Raw genomic sequence first — 13714 nt, 5'->3', positions numbered from 1 at the left:
CTATATAGCAACTAATCCTACCTGACATCTACCTGTCAGAAAGCAGTTAAATCGTACTTCAAATCCTTTGTATCATTGTATAAACTCGTATAGATGTTTATTCTGAAACTTTCCTTTGTTTAGAAAGCAACTTGATTTCCCAGTTTATCAACCAGTAAATAAATAGCCATTGTTTCAAATATCCTTTGTGCACATTTTTGACTAACAAGAGAGAGGCATGGAAGAAGGAAGGATAGACGGTGAAATCACGTCCCCACTGTGGGACTCCATTTCCCTCACTAGCTTGCACATCTCTCTCAGATCAGAGGAAAAATCCCTACTTATCAGAAATCTGCATGTCTCTCACTATGATAGTTTAACACCACCTTGTGATATTAAATTAATAACCCCTTTCTGACCCAGTGTCATTAAATATCCCAAGAAGACACATAAGTGATCTTAATTTTGTCTCTTAATTGTAACTGCAGTCTATGAGGAATACTGGAAAGGCTGTTAACTATCAAATAGTGAGGCATAAATGTTAGGGGTGGGGGGAAATCTTTAAGCTAGTCCTTATTTAGCGACTTCCTCATTCCATTCACTAAAACGTACGACAGAGATGAAAAGTAATTTTGCTTGCAGTCCTCATATTTATGACACAGGCCTGTAAAACAAAGAAAAGCTGAGGTTGATCACCATGATTCATGCACTAGGGAAGGATGTCTCCCTGGGACTGGTCTGAAGGCCATAACTAATGCAGAATGGAATGGTTGGGTTCCTCATTGAGGTGCTTTATGTGTACATGGCCCTGGTTGCCAATGAGCCAGATTCAGGGGGCTAAAACATAAATTCTAAATAGGTTAGCTAAAAGAGCATCTCCTAATACATTAGCCTCTCAGACATTGCCCTGTCCTGTGATTGGCAGATTAGCAGTTGGTGCCATTGCCAAGAGCGTCTCTCTCAACAAGGGCTCTTGTCATGTACAGTCACTTCCCCTCTTGATAAGTCAAAGCCAGACGTTCCCTCATTTTAGGTATATTTTGGTTGGCCTTCTTTAATTTCCCCTATCCGCTTTTGTGTTTTGTGTTTTTTTACTGGTTTGTTTCCAGGGGTTTTTTTTAAAGTTAAATTTTATTTTGTGTTGTAACCCAATTGTGTAATTGTTTTAAATCACATTGGGGTTTTTTAAAGGTTTATAAACATTTAATAAATTGTGCCATTTTTTACAAAATGTTATGGTAAAGGGCGTAAAAGAAGAAGTGCAGTTTGAGGTCGATTTTCCAATCAGCCAAAAATATAAAATGAGTTTTGGGATTAGAAAAAAAACCAGGACAAAAAAAAAAAACAGTCTACAAAGAACACTTCAAGTTTTATGTCCATATTTCCCTCCCCCCCCCCCCCTGTGAAACAGTTTTAACAGTTTAAATGTGGGTTAAATGTATTCCCCTTTTAATGGAAGCTGCATAACTGTACAGAGGCGGCTTGTGTTTGATCTTCCTGTGCTGCATTTTAGCTCTTGTGCAAGGACCCCTTGGAACGGCTGGGGTGTGGAGGATCTGGTGCTCAAGAGGTGAAAGACCACCCTCTGTTTAAACATCTGAATTTCAAGCGTTTGGAAGCTGGGATGCTGGACCCACCCTTTAAACCTGATGTGAGTCGAAAATGCACGAATGGAGCAGCCATGTTTTATGCTCTTACAATATTGTTTGCTATTTTAAATGCCAGAAAATAACTCTTCTATGCATTATTATTTTTTTCTGTATTCCTTCTAGCCCCAAGCTATTTATTGCAAAGATGTCCTGGATATTGAGCAGTTTTCCACAGTCAAAGGGGTAGAGTTAGAACCAACGGACCATGATTTCTATCATAAATTTGCAACAGGAAGTGTCCCTATTCCCTGGCAAAATGAGGTAGGTTTTCTTCTGGGAAATGATGCTTCTGAAAGGAGAATTAAACAGAAAAATGGGTTATCTGCTTTTGCTACAAAAACTGTCACTGATAGCTGATTTTGGATGCAGGCGACTCTGAGAAACAAGTGGGTAGCCATAGCAAAACTAGAGTAAATTCTGAAATTTTTCATCATTATTATTTTGTAGATGATAGATACAGAATGTTTCAAGGAGCTGAATGTTTTTGGCCCAGATGGCATCATACCTCCTGATCTGGATTGGAAAGGGCAGCAGCCTCCCCTGCCCAAAAAGGGTCTGCTCCAGCGTCTCTTCAGCCGACAGGTAATTCATCTGACAGGTGAGGGTGAGATTGCCTGAGTTGGAGATCTCATTTACCTTGAGACACATTTGTTTGAGATGGTCCCCTTCAGCTCTTCCCATTAGGTGTTTTCTATAGCTGTCCATCTCAGCTTTCCCAGCACATCCTGTATTGGAGCATCTCTAGAACATAGTTAATTTACGACAGAGGAGAATATTTATAGCTCAGGGTTGGCATGTGGGGTCCTTGTTCCTCTCTGAGCTTGGTTGTTTTCTTGCACACGTTTCATTGCCAAACTAGGTAACATCACCAGTGGAGTACAGTTAAAATTTAGTCGATTGGAAAGATCCTTAAGGTGTGAGTCCTTAATATCCAAAGCAACCTATCCTCTGAATGATCAGAAAAGGTTTAGTAAGCAACAGGTTTCAGTTTGCAAACCTGGAATGAATCTGAGTGTGACAGGTAGCAAAATACAATTATTTTAGGCTTGTTTCATTTGGGTGGGTAACTAGCAAACAGTCATGTTCCTTTTAATTGTATTAGCCTTATGACCCTTGACAAACAAAAGAAAAAGCATTTTAAGGCAATGTACAACTATCAAAGCCAATTATCTCACAGAAATATTGTCAGATTATTATACCAAAGGGATATTGCTATTCGCTAACCATAAAATGAAATTGCTAAAAGCAGTTTAGCAAGCAGGATTGAAAAGATATTTCTCTTAATTTTTGTTCCTGAAGTAGAGCTAGAATCAATTGCATCTCTTAAGGAAGACCATTTCACAGTTTAGGGGGCAGCAAGAAGAAAACTCTTTGACAAGTATCTAATAAACAATATTTACAAATTAGGTCATCTCAGGGCATCTTCTGTATATATCGATAACCAAACAAATGTATAAAGAAGCAGGGTGCCCTTTAAATAGTCATTTCATAAGTTTTTAAGGCTATTTTAAAGATGAATTACAGTACCTTGAATGGAGGACAGAAAACATTGAGCAATTATACAGATTTTTCAATACTGATATAATAGAGTGCTAATATTAAGTAACAGTCAAAAGCCTACATGCAACCTTTTATATAAGTTTCTGGATGCTTTTCATATGTTGCTGTAAAGAGCATAAATCATCATGCCAAATTATAGCAGCCCAGTAAAGGTCACAGCTGGAACATTTAAATGTAATTGTGCAAACACTTCTTGCCAAAGTTACGGGTTTGCTCTTTTGGAGGGTTGCAAACTCTTTCAAAACAAGTACTCTCTGAACCAGACTTCCTCTTCAGCAGGAGAACTGGACTTACAAACTTGTTCCTTCTTATCGAGCCCAAGCAGGATTGGAGGATATGAGCTGTTTCCTTCATACTAGTAGTTGCCCAAGGGTGATAGAGCTAAAGGACATCAGCATATGGGTGATATCACATTCCAGAATTCCAAGCAATCTCTTCCACATAGTTTCGTGTATAAACCTACTCATTGAATAAGGTGGGCCACATCACAATCCTGCACAAGATCATCACGGGAAAAGAGCTTGGTTTATTGCCTCCTGCAACCTTTCATAATCTTCATTTCCCATGACATTAATCATTTTTAGCTTATTTAATTAGCAAGGAGGGGCAATGTTTGATAAACATGTAGTAGCCTTCACTGCTTTAGATTCCCTATTCGCCTCCTTAAGCTCAAAGAAAGCAGATAAGTACTGGTAGTTGCCGGCTAATATAGTAAGTTATATTAATTTAACCCATTATTAATTCAGTTTAGTAATGGAGTCTCAGTCAGGGTGAACATTTTTTCATCTACCAAGAATGATCTAATTCTGCCTTAAGGGGAAGGTCAAATTAGGAATGATAGGAATAAGCCATTTTCGTATTCCATGCAAGCAGGCTTTGACACTCTCTAAATAAGGCAGGACATTTCCTAAGCTCCTTCAGGTGGCCATTTTGATCCATTTGCTGTTTAGGGGAAAGTTGATATTAGTAACAAGTCCAGAACAAACCATTATCCTAACAGACCATTAAATAAAGATGAATCAAAAGGCTTTTAAAAGCACCTTTTTAAGCTAACCGATTTTCTTAAAAGGCATAAGCTTTGGAGCTTTAGCTTATTTCATATAACTCTTCTTCCTTCAGAGTATCGTTTCCATCCATCAGATTACCAAATGAAGCGTGTTCTATTGCATTACATATTCATTGGCGCAAGTTGCTGATGGACATGAAATTTTGGGATTATTCCTAACTAGACTTAGTTAGGAATAGACATTTTACAGCCCCTGGGCCACATCTGGTCCTTTGGTTGTTCTTGTCTAGCCCTCATAAAATCAATCAGAAATTAGAAATCAATTGTAAATAAGTGTACACCATTCACACAGTACAACTGCGTTGTTTTCATTTTGAAGGCAGTTGCTATTTTTTAAAAAATTTACATATGTGTGTGCATGCATGCCTATGCACCTTCACAGTCCTATTGGTTCGACCCTCCACCACAGTCCCAGTTTTTCTTGTGGCCCCCTTGGAAAAATTAATTGCCCATCCCTGCTCCCAGCTGAGCAAACTTGATGGGTTTATTAAATTACCAGGACAAAGTAATGTGGGTTGGTCCAACACGAACCCTCAAAGTTGTTCCAAGTTGCTTTAGAATTTAAAACAATTGGGCAGCAGGTCATGAGGGATATCATTGTCACCTCGTGTATCAAAATTAGCAGAGTGTTGAATGGTTCATCTGACAGGTTCTGGAGAGCCGGTAGCGGAAATTTTGAATAATTCGGAGAACCGGCAAACAGCATCTCTGGTTGGCCCCAGAATGGGGTGGGAATGGAGATTTTGCAGTATCCTTCCCCTGCCACGCCCACCAAGCCACGGCCACAGAACCAGTAGTAAAAAAATTTGAATTTCACCACTGGTATTAGATCTGTTTCCTTCATCAAAAATAAAATCTTGGGTGATCGACGTCCTCCCAGTAACTGATCCTAGGAGCCTAAATTCAGTAAAGCTATCATAGCTGAATTAAAAAAATCTGGACTGCAACTAGCTGGCTGCTAATAGGAATTCTTGATGGAGGATTTCTGGTCATCCAGAGTTTTGCATCTCAAATGCAGTAATTTTGTGTTAAGGTCATGTGTACCACTTTGTAGTTATCTCAGTTTCCTTCCTGAAGTAGCAGTCTGTATGGAGGAATAGGTTTTAAAGCCTACCATCTGTTCTGTGCAATGATGATAACCACTCGTGAAGTCATTTCCATGAAGGTCCATTTAATGTAAACATTCCACTTGCTCCTGAATACAGGGGGGGGGGGATGTGCCCACAACCAAATGCTTTTAAAGCTCTTCCGGGGACAGCAGCATAGAAGCAAGGAGGTCTCTTTGCAAGGAACAGCCCTCCTGGGCCAGCCGCATCACATTTGTAGCCCCGTCTTCAAAGGATGATGAGTCTGAGGCTGCTGAAGGGCCTCTTAAGAAATGAGAAGCAACACTTGAGTCTTCTCAAAGGCCTGTTCTCCATACAGGGGCCAGAATTCCTGCGTCCCATTGGGAAAACTCCCAAGCCGACAGAAGCAGGAGAGATCAGAACCACTGAAAGTCCCATTGTTTTCTCCCAAGGCTGTTCCTTCTTTTTTGCATGGCTTCGTGATGTAAAAATAGAGCATTTTCCACAGCTCCCATGTAATTTAAAAACAATGCTACGTCCTTTCTTTTAATTATTTATTTTACTTTGCATAGATATAGTAAACAAGGGCACTTTTGAATTGGCCTCTGTGTTCTATGGAAACTTGCTGCTTTTCCAGTAAAACTCCAGTAACCTCCTCTAGTGGCTCTGTTTGATGGCGGAACAGGGTTCCCTGGTTGGGCCTCTCACAGCCTGTGTTCGCTTTTTTCAGAGGTGAGGAGCCTCTTCTCTCCCAGCTGCTCCAGACTCCTCCACTGCAGGCATGACAAGACAAGGGGAAGGAATGTGGGCTCCCTAACCCTTTCCGTTCCTTCCTGCCCCCTCTCCTGCCCATCCAGAAATGCTGTTTCTCTGCATTAATAATCCCTTGGGTCACTATTTCTGCTTCTGCAAAACACCAAGATTGCTTTATCTCGATCGTTTGGTATGGAGTTTTGAAAGATCTCCGTTCATTATGGCTCCCGTTCCATATCTGTAATCCCATTACTTGGAAATGAAAGGGTTTTTCTTTTCTTTTTTTTTCAACTCGTACCAAAAGCCCTGTGGGATTTTTAAGATCCTACTAATATTTTGGATACTTGAAACTTTCTGAATTTAGGTTCCTGGGTTAATTGCCTTAGTCTGATGGAATAAGTGGTCCATAGTTCTGTACTGCACATCTTCCAACTGTTATTTTACTGAGTTATATTCTGATCTTTGGACTGGGTTCACTAATACACAGTGATATTTGCTTTGTTCATGTCCGCTAATGGCATTTATGTTCTCCATAATCCATAAGTAAGCGTTACCGGTCCATGGGAAATGCACATAGTGGCCAGAAAGAAATCTAATGGAAGGTCCAATGAGTTTTTGGCTTCAGGAGTGTAATACTGTACTTTGAAAGCAGGACTTTTGGCAGCCTTGATTTAGGTGGGGCTGGGCCAAAAAGTGTATTTCTGAGTAATGGAGTTTCTCTGTGAGGAATGGGAATAAAATCCTGTGGCTCCCTGCTTGTTGAATAAGTGGACTCACTCTATGCTTGCTGTGTGCTCTCCCTTTTCCCTTTTCCTCCCTCCCTCCCTCCCTCCCTTCATTCTCCAGGACTGTTGCGGGAACTGCAGTGAAAGTGAAGAGGAACCAACTCGCTTATGAACTGACTCAGAAAAGAAGGCCCTCGCTTTCAGCCGAACACATGCCACCACCAGCATGTGTGGAGCTCGTTGTTCCAGGGTGGCAGCAGATTCCCACCCCAGAAGGGAAGTGTTCGAAGACCGGGCAGAAGAGGAACCTCTGCAGAAACCTTCAGTGTACTGCTAGGGAGCTGTCTGTCTTGCTACCACTCTTCCATGATGAGAGAGTGATGATGGCAGGAGTGAATATGGAATATCCCAGGGCTGGCCCTGACCCCAGTGTTTGACCTGCTCATCTGCTGGTGTTCGTTTTTTTTTTTTTAATATTTATATTACTATAAATGTGAATGTATGTATAAAACATATGTACATTCTTAACGGTTGGAAAAAGGGTCCTTCTGTATTTCTCTCTGCACTTCCCTCTCTAGCCCATTGTCACTGCTTCATCTTACTGAGGATGAGCCTACACCAGCCTTCCGCTGGACATGATGATTTGAAGATGCTAAGGTGTGGCAGGTAAAATGAGAGAGCTGCAATGGCTGGTACATGTGAGCTGCAAGGACAACTGTCTCTGCACATGTCTTCTTCTCTCTTAGCCAAACCCTCTCCCCCCCCTTACTATTGTAAGCTGTTGACTTGGTGTGTTATCCCGAGGCACTGTAGAAATGATGGCAAGTTTTAAGTTTCCCTTTGAATGTGCAGATAAGTCTATCGTTTAGGCAGCAATCATCGATTTTTTTTGGATGACAATCTCTGACTTTTATCTTGGGAATCTGGCTTCATGAGAATGACAAATTCTAGAATTTCAAGAATAGTCCCATTGCTAGTGGCATTACACTGATTTCTAGCTTTATTTCTGTTGTGGAACTCCAGTAGGGATTGATATAACCGAACAGAGGGTGAAAAGTGTTTATATCTCCTCTTCCCAGCATTCATGGGAAACTAAGCGCACCCTTTTTCTTCTTTCTCCTTCCCATTCTTGTAGCACATTATTCTCTTTCCCCTCCAGAAAAAAAAAACGATCCCATTAACTTTAGCCCTGGCCAATTTGCAAATTGCCCACTGTGCTCATGAAGGCAAATACATATCCCTTAGCCTAGAAGCTTTTGAGCAGAGAGCCAAGCTATGTTGAAGTGGGAGGCTTGAGATCAGATCTTTTGACATCTTCATCTGCCTTGGAAAGCAGTTAGAAGTCTTTAATTTTTGGAGCAAGATTTGCTCAGGCGGAAGTTAATCATGTTCGCTTGCGCAACTTCCTCATTCAAACTTGCAATTCCCAAACTGCTGTTAGGCTTGAAATTGATTAAATGTACAAGCCCTTCCCTTGTCACGCAGAGGGGCAAATGCAGCTTTGGAGACCAATTAATTTGCCCCTTGGCCAAGAGCACAGTAAAAACGAGAGATCCAAAAACAGACGCCCTGGAGCTCCTGCGACGTAACCCAAAGTCCTGATCCACTTTCCATCTGGAATCTCTCGTAGGTGGTCTTCCATGACTTGGAGCCCTGGGCCCACCCGGTACTGCACTTGTGCCTTCATGATGCTCTCCTGAGCAGGCCTCTTTCAGTCCTGCTTAATGCTGGGATCAAAAAGTTTCTAGTCTTATCCTTGACCCCTGTCCAGAGTGCAAACCTTCCATCTCTTCCCCACAGTTATTTCCAGCCCTGTGCTGTACTTGTGCAGCTGCCTTGTTTTGGGACAGGTGGCTCCATTTTATCGTTCACTTGTGGTACCTCACGCTGGTATGGCATTGTACTGGCAATACCGAAACTACTCTTACTGCATTAATTGTTAAGTAGTGACTCGTCATTGCTGTGGTGCAGAAGGAGGTGGCGTGAATCCATCCATAGGTGCTGAACAATATCCTTAATGCACTCTTAAGAAAGTGAACATCAGCCATCCTGCCTTTCAGTTATAAAGAGCAGCCACCCTGCACACCTAACTTGTGTGTCTGACTGCGTTGGTTACTGCCTTTTACCCTTGGCCACTCTCCCCACTTCTCGATGCCTCTGAGACTGTTTTTCACAGTCTGGTTATATATAATCTGCCATTTTAATTTTTCCCTTGGAATTTCTAGCAGAATATTGTATGACCTCCCCAACATGGGTGTGTACGCATTTTGTCTTTCTTTACTCTTTCCCTTAACTTGATCCTTCTTTTAAAATTCATTCTGGCCATCTGAAAAAAAAATTTTTTTTTTTGGTTTGTTTGTTTTAAAGAAAACGGTTGAAAATATTCTGCATGGATTTAAATGACTGCGCCTCAAGCAATATCTTAAATCAGAGAGTAAGGTTAAAAATAGAAAAGTATGCTGCAACCATGCTCACATAGATGTTATGGGAACAAGGTTGTGGATCTATTACAGGGAATCCCAGTATTTAAATTTGAGTGTATTGCACAATTAGTAATGTTGTCTACAATTTTATCATTTAAATTGTGGTCGTTTTTGAATTTTTTAAAAATGTGACTTAAGATTTCTTAAATGTACATATTGTAAAAATATCAATGAAAGAAACTGTTTCTCAAGTGTGGGATTACTTGATTTAATAAAACTACTATATGTTGCTAAGAAAGACATTTCATCTTTTTATTTAATTAAATCTGGGAGTATCAATGATTTTCTGTAACTGTTTTATATTTTAAACAATGTCCCATCAGGACTGTAGATGATAACAAAGTAAAAGATTTACTTGATCATGGGTTGAAGAGTAAAAAGCAAAGACAAAGCAGTTTTGCTCTAATACCAGTTTCGTACGCTAGTTTCCAATACAAATAAAGTTTTTATCAAATCTGGAATTGGGGAATAACCTGAAGTAGGAGGGTTCTTCTTAAGAACGAGGTCTTGGCTGGTTCCAAAGTATTCACTAACCGGCATTGTCTGCTCTGAGTGGCAATGTTTCCTAGGGATCTCTCAGCTTTTACTTCCATTTTTTCTTTAAGAACAATTTCCCAATACTAAATCTGGTGTCCAGAGGTGTCCACAAGTGATGCTGAGAAATGTCAAGGTGGCACCCACAACAGTTAATGAAAACTTTGCATGTTTATTAGTCAAAAATGTTTCTTATTTTTAACCACACGCCCATGAACCTTCCTGCTAGAGTGACCCATATGTATCTTGTACCAACAGCCTATAGATCCTCTAACCTGACAGCCCCTCCAGTTAGACTGTCAACTAGGTATTTGGTTTTATTTGATTTAATTTAAGATTAAAACCATGGTTAATAGGCTGGAGATCTGTCTTTTCCTTGTATCTGTTTTCAGGCTTGTGCCTTGCCAAGATATAATAGAAGCCAGATGCTCTAAAAAATTAGGAACAGTTTTACGTTTTGTGCTCATTTCTCTTCCATACCCCCCAGTCGCATCATTGCTAAAACTCTGGTTTCATTCTAATAGAGTCTCCCTCCCTCTCCTCTCCTCTCTCTCTCTTTCTTTCTGTCTTTCTTCTTAACTTTTTGAGGGTTTAAATTCTTTTTCTCCTTTCTTTTTAACCTAATTCGTAGCTGTCTATGTTTGTTTGCTTTCCTTGCTGCTGTTTAAAATTGTATCTATCTTTAGATTCTCCTTCATAATAACAACCTGCTTTGTCCTGGGTATCAGCACTTTTATGGAATCTACTCTTTTTCTGACGATTGTTGTCTAATCCCTTTTTGTGTCTATATAGCAACAATGAACAGGTGCATAGAGAAAATTATAAATCTGTGAAGATATGATATATAAAACAAATATATCTGCAGAAAGAAATTAGAGCAGTCTATTCCCTATTTCCTCCAAGTGTGATTGTTTCTGGAACTGTTTTCTTCTATCCTCTCCACTCCATCGTCCCTTGAGCAAAATTCCATGAACATAAAAGGACCGCCTTCAAAGATCTTATCATGGATCCATTTATAAGCTGAACAGTTGCAAGTATGATTTGTGAAAATACTTAAAAAGTAAGTATTTGTTGAAATGGCATCTCTCTCTCCTAAATTATTTGGAGGTTTAAGTATTATAGAAATCATACATCGCTCTTCAAATCAACTTCAGAGTTTGTCTATAGAGATTCTCAATTATCCATGTCATGGTTGATCCAGAACTAAAGAGATTTCTTAGATGAGAAGTGAAACATTTTCAAGAAAAAGACATAAGAAAGTCCAGTTACCTTTTGAAATGTGACTTTGGGACAACTTCAGAGTTTCTAATGCAACTCAGTATCTTTGAATGCCATACCTTCATCTTAGCTATGAAATAAGATTAACTGAGGACACAAGAGCTCGGTTATTCATTTTACTGGAATTATCCATGTCCTCCTATATGTTAGGTATAAATTCACTTTTAATAGCCTTAGTTTTACTGTTGTTTATAAAACAATCTTAGGTTGCTGTTGGGAAAACAGCAGTCTTGGAAAGACTTCAGATGTATTAGATGTTCTTTTTTAATACAAACCAAAGTTTCATCAACCAAATACATCTGGGACAATCTATTCTTGGAATTAGGCTTACCTAATCCCATGGTCCTTTAAATCAAGTCCATTCCTAGTTAGAACAAGTGTTTTCCATTTCAGCAGTCCTATTTGCTGAAGAAAAAAACAATGTTTTTTTTTCAGTTATTAAACAATCATAAAGTCAACAACACTGGTTGAGTTACAGCAAATCATAAGTCCCAGTCTGTTTCCTGCCCATTTCAGCTTAATACTTTGGTGTTTTACATAAAACCAAAGATATAATCTGACCTTGGCCAATGAATACTTCTGCATTCTCCCTAACAGCATAACAAATGGCATTATCTAGCTTAAATTTTTTGATCTCTTAAAAACATTAAGTAGAATGGATCTTATTAGTGTTTGGATGGTAGAGTATCAGGAAATCCGGGGGCTCTATTCCGGACGAGTAAGTTAAGAAGGCAATGATAAATCATCTTTGTATTATTATCAAGAAAAATACCTGGCCCCTTTCTTGAAGCAAATAAAAATCAGATTCAACTCCAAATAGCTTTTCCCTCTATGACTGAACTGATTTCATTCTTATTGTATAGAATTAAATTCTATTTCTTACATATATGAATTATTAAGTGAATAGAATACTTTGATGGTTGGCAGAAGTTGGGTATCTTGAAAGCTACTGTCAGTACACTACATGTAGTTCTGAACTGGTGAAAGAGAGGCAACAGTTTATTTATTCGTGCTTACCCAGTTCTATTTTAATCACTTTATGCCACTTGACTTGCAACTTGAAAGGTATTCTATGGAGATTTTAGCTTTACTTGCATAGTATTATTGCATGAGCTTGCTTGGGGTAAACTCAGCTTTGGTTGTACTGTGGCATACTAGCCAAAAATGTTTCAGAACAGATCAAGATGATCCTTCCTGTTGGCAGGAATTGCTGCATGCAGCAGGGATGTGATAAGGCTGCGATCTAGTCAACATCTTTTCTGCATTGATAAAAAGTGTTGTATCAAACAGTTGACTATAGGTAATGGTGTTCAATGCCTATGGTGATGACCCGGCATATAGAAGATGGCGACTTATGAGAGAAATAAAAAGCAAAGGCCATAAGAATTTCAGATGAAAAATGTGTTAATAGGTCTGAGAAAAGATGAAAATGGTGAAGGAAATAACAGATCTAAATGAAAGTAGTCTGGTCATGTAGTAGAGTGTTTTGAAGTGGAGGGCTAAAAAATACGTGCAAAAGCATTAAGTAGAAAAGGAGGGACTATGGTAATTGCATGCTACACTCCAGTGCACGGTAATAATGGGAGACTCGGAGTTGAATGCGGGGAAAGTTATGAACATTCTGAATCAATACATTTCGGGAGGGCAGAGGAATAATTCGGTTCAGTTACAAGAGTGAACAGGTGAGAAAAAGATGAAAAAGTAGAGAGAACGTGATGGCACCATTCTGAGAACCAAGACTAAGAACAGTGATGAGTGAATATCTGCTTAGAAAAAGGTCTGTTTCAAATAGGTGATTTAAACGTTAGTCTATTTTTGGCAAAGAAATCAATATAAATTTTAAAGCTCAACAACTGACTAAGCAGATTTAGTAGAGGAATTCGACTAGAGAGAGAAAAGAAACCGAGAGAAGAGCCAGGAGGAGAGAAAGAGGCTACTGGCTGATGGGTGCTCCTCCTTCCTGAGTGCTGCTTGATTGCCCATTGTGTGTAATTAGAGCATTGCTCGCTATTGATCTAGTTGAGCCATCTTCAGGGTACATACTCTATATGGAAGACAGCTGCCCAGAGATCAATTTCACTGAATTAGCAAAAAGAAAAAAAACAGGAATATGACAGGGGAATACTTTATTATTGTTTTTAGTTGTTCATCAGATGATCAAGAAGATGCATAGGACGGCTCTCTACAGGGATTTGCTCTGTTGTCTTCCGCCAAAGATAGAGAGCTTTCTTGGAAGAGAAAGTGAAGAGGCTAGACACCAAATAACCTAACCTTCAGGATTTGGGAGGAATTCTTGAATCAGACGCAAGAGGTGCTTAGGAAGGGGAAAAAGAGCAATTTCTGAGAAGATAGAGGAAAGCCATACAGATGAGATGGAGCAGTGAGACACATCTATCAAGCAAACCGCCTATACTTGGGGGACTTTGATAACAGATTTCTGAGCCCAACTATTAATGTTTCAGAAACAGCAGCTGCCCAGGTCTAGGAACTGAAGAAGAGGACTCCATGGGTCATCCAAAGGGAAGGATTCCTGCTTCTGTCCCAAGGAGAAGCAACAAGCAATAGTAATCGGAGACCCTATACTTTTCTGCTGGCAGTTCTAAAATGTACAGACTTGAAT

At 39.6% G+C, this 13714-nt stretch overlaps 1 protein-coding gene across 2 annotated transcripts in view; it reads left to right on the top strand.

Moving 5' to 3' along the window:
* GRK6 (G protein-coupled receptor kinase 6) overlaps nucleotides 1-9157 on the top strand; it is a 47363-nt gene extending 38206 nt beyond the window's left edge. For both annotated transcript variants that reach the window (XM_081936300.1, XM_081936299.1), the window contains exons 13-16: nucleotides 1493-1630; nucleotides 1752-1889; nucleotides 2076-2210; nucleotides 6921-9157. In XM_081936300.1, coding sequence (XP_081792426.1) covers nucleotides 1493-1630; nucleotides 1752-1889; nucleotides 2076-2210; nucleotides 6921-6971 — 462 coding nt within the window. In that variant the 3' untranslated portion in view covers nucleotides 6972-9157. The remainder of the gene's footprint in view (nucleotides 1-1492; nucleotides 1631-1751; nucleotides 1890-2075; nucleotides 2211-6920) is intronic.
* The last annotated feature ends 4557 nt before the right edge of the window (nucleotides 9158-13714 follow it).

This window comes from Natrix helvetica (genome assembly GCF_964273705.1).
Source record: "Natrix helvetica genome assembly, chromosome: 1".
Taxonomy (NCBI): Eukaryota; Metazoa; Chordata; class Lepidosauria; order Squamata; family Natricidae; genus Natrix; species Natrix helvetica.
The sequence above is the reverse complement of the archived record's forward strand: the minus strand, read 5'-3'. Positions and strand labels throughout refer to the sequence as shown.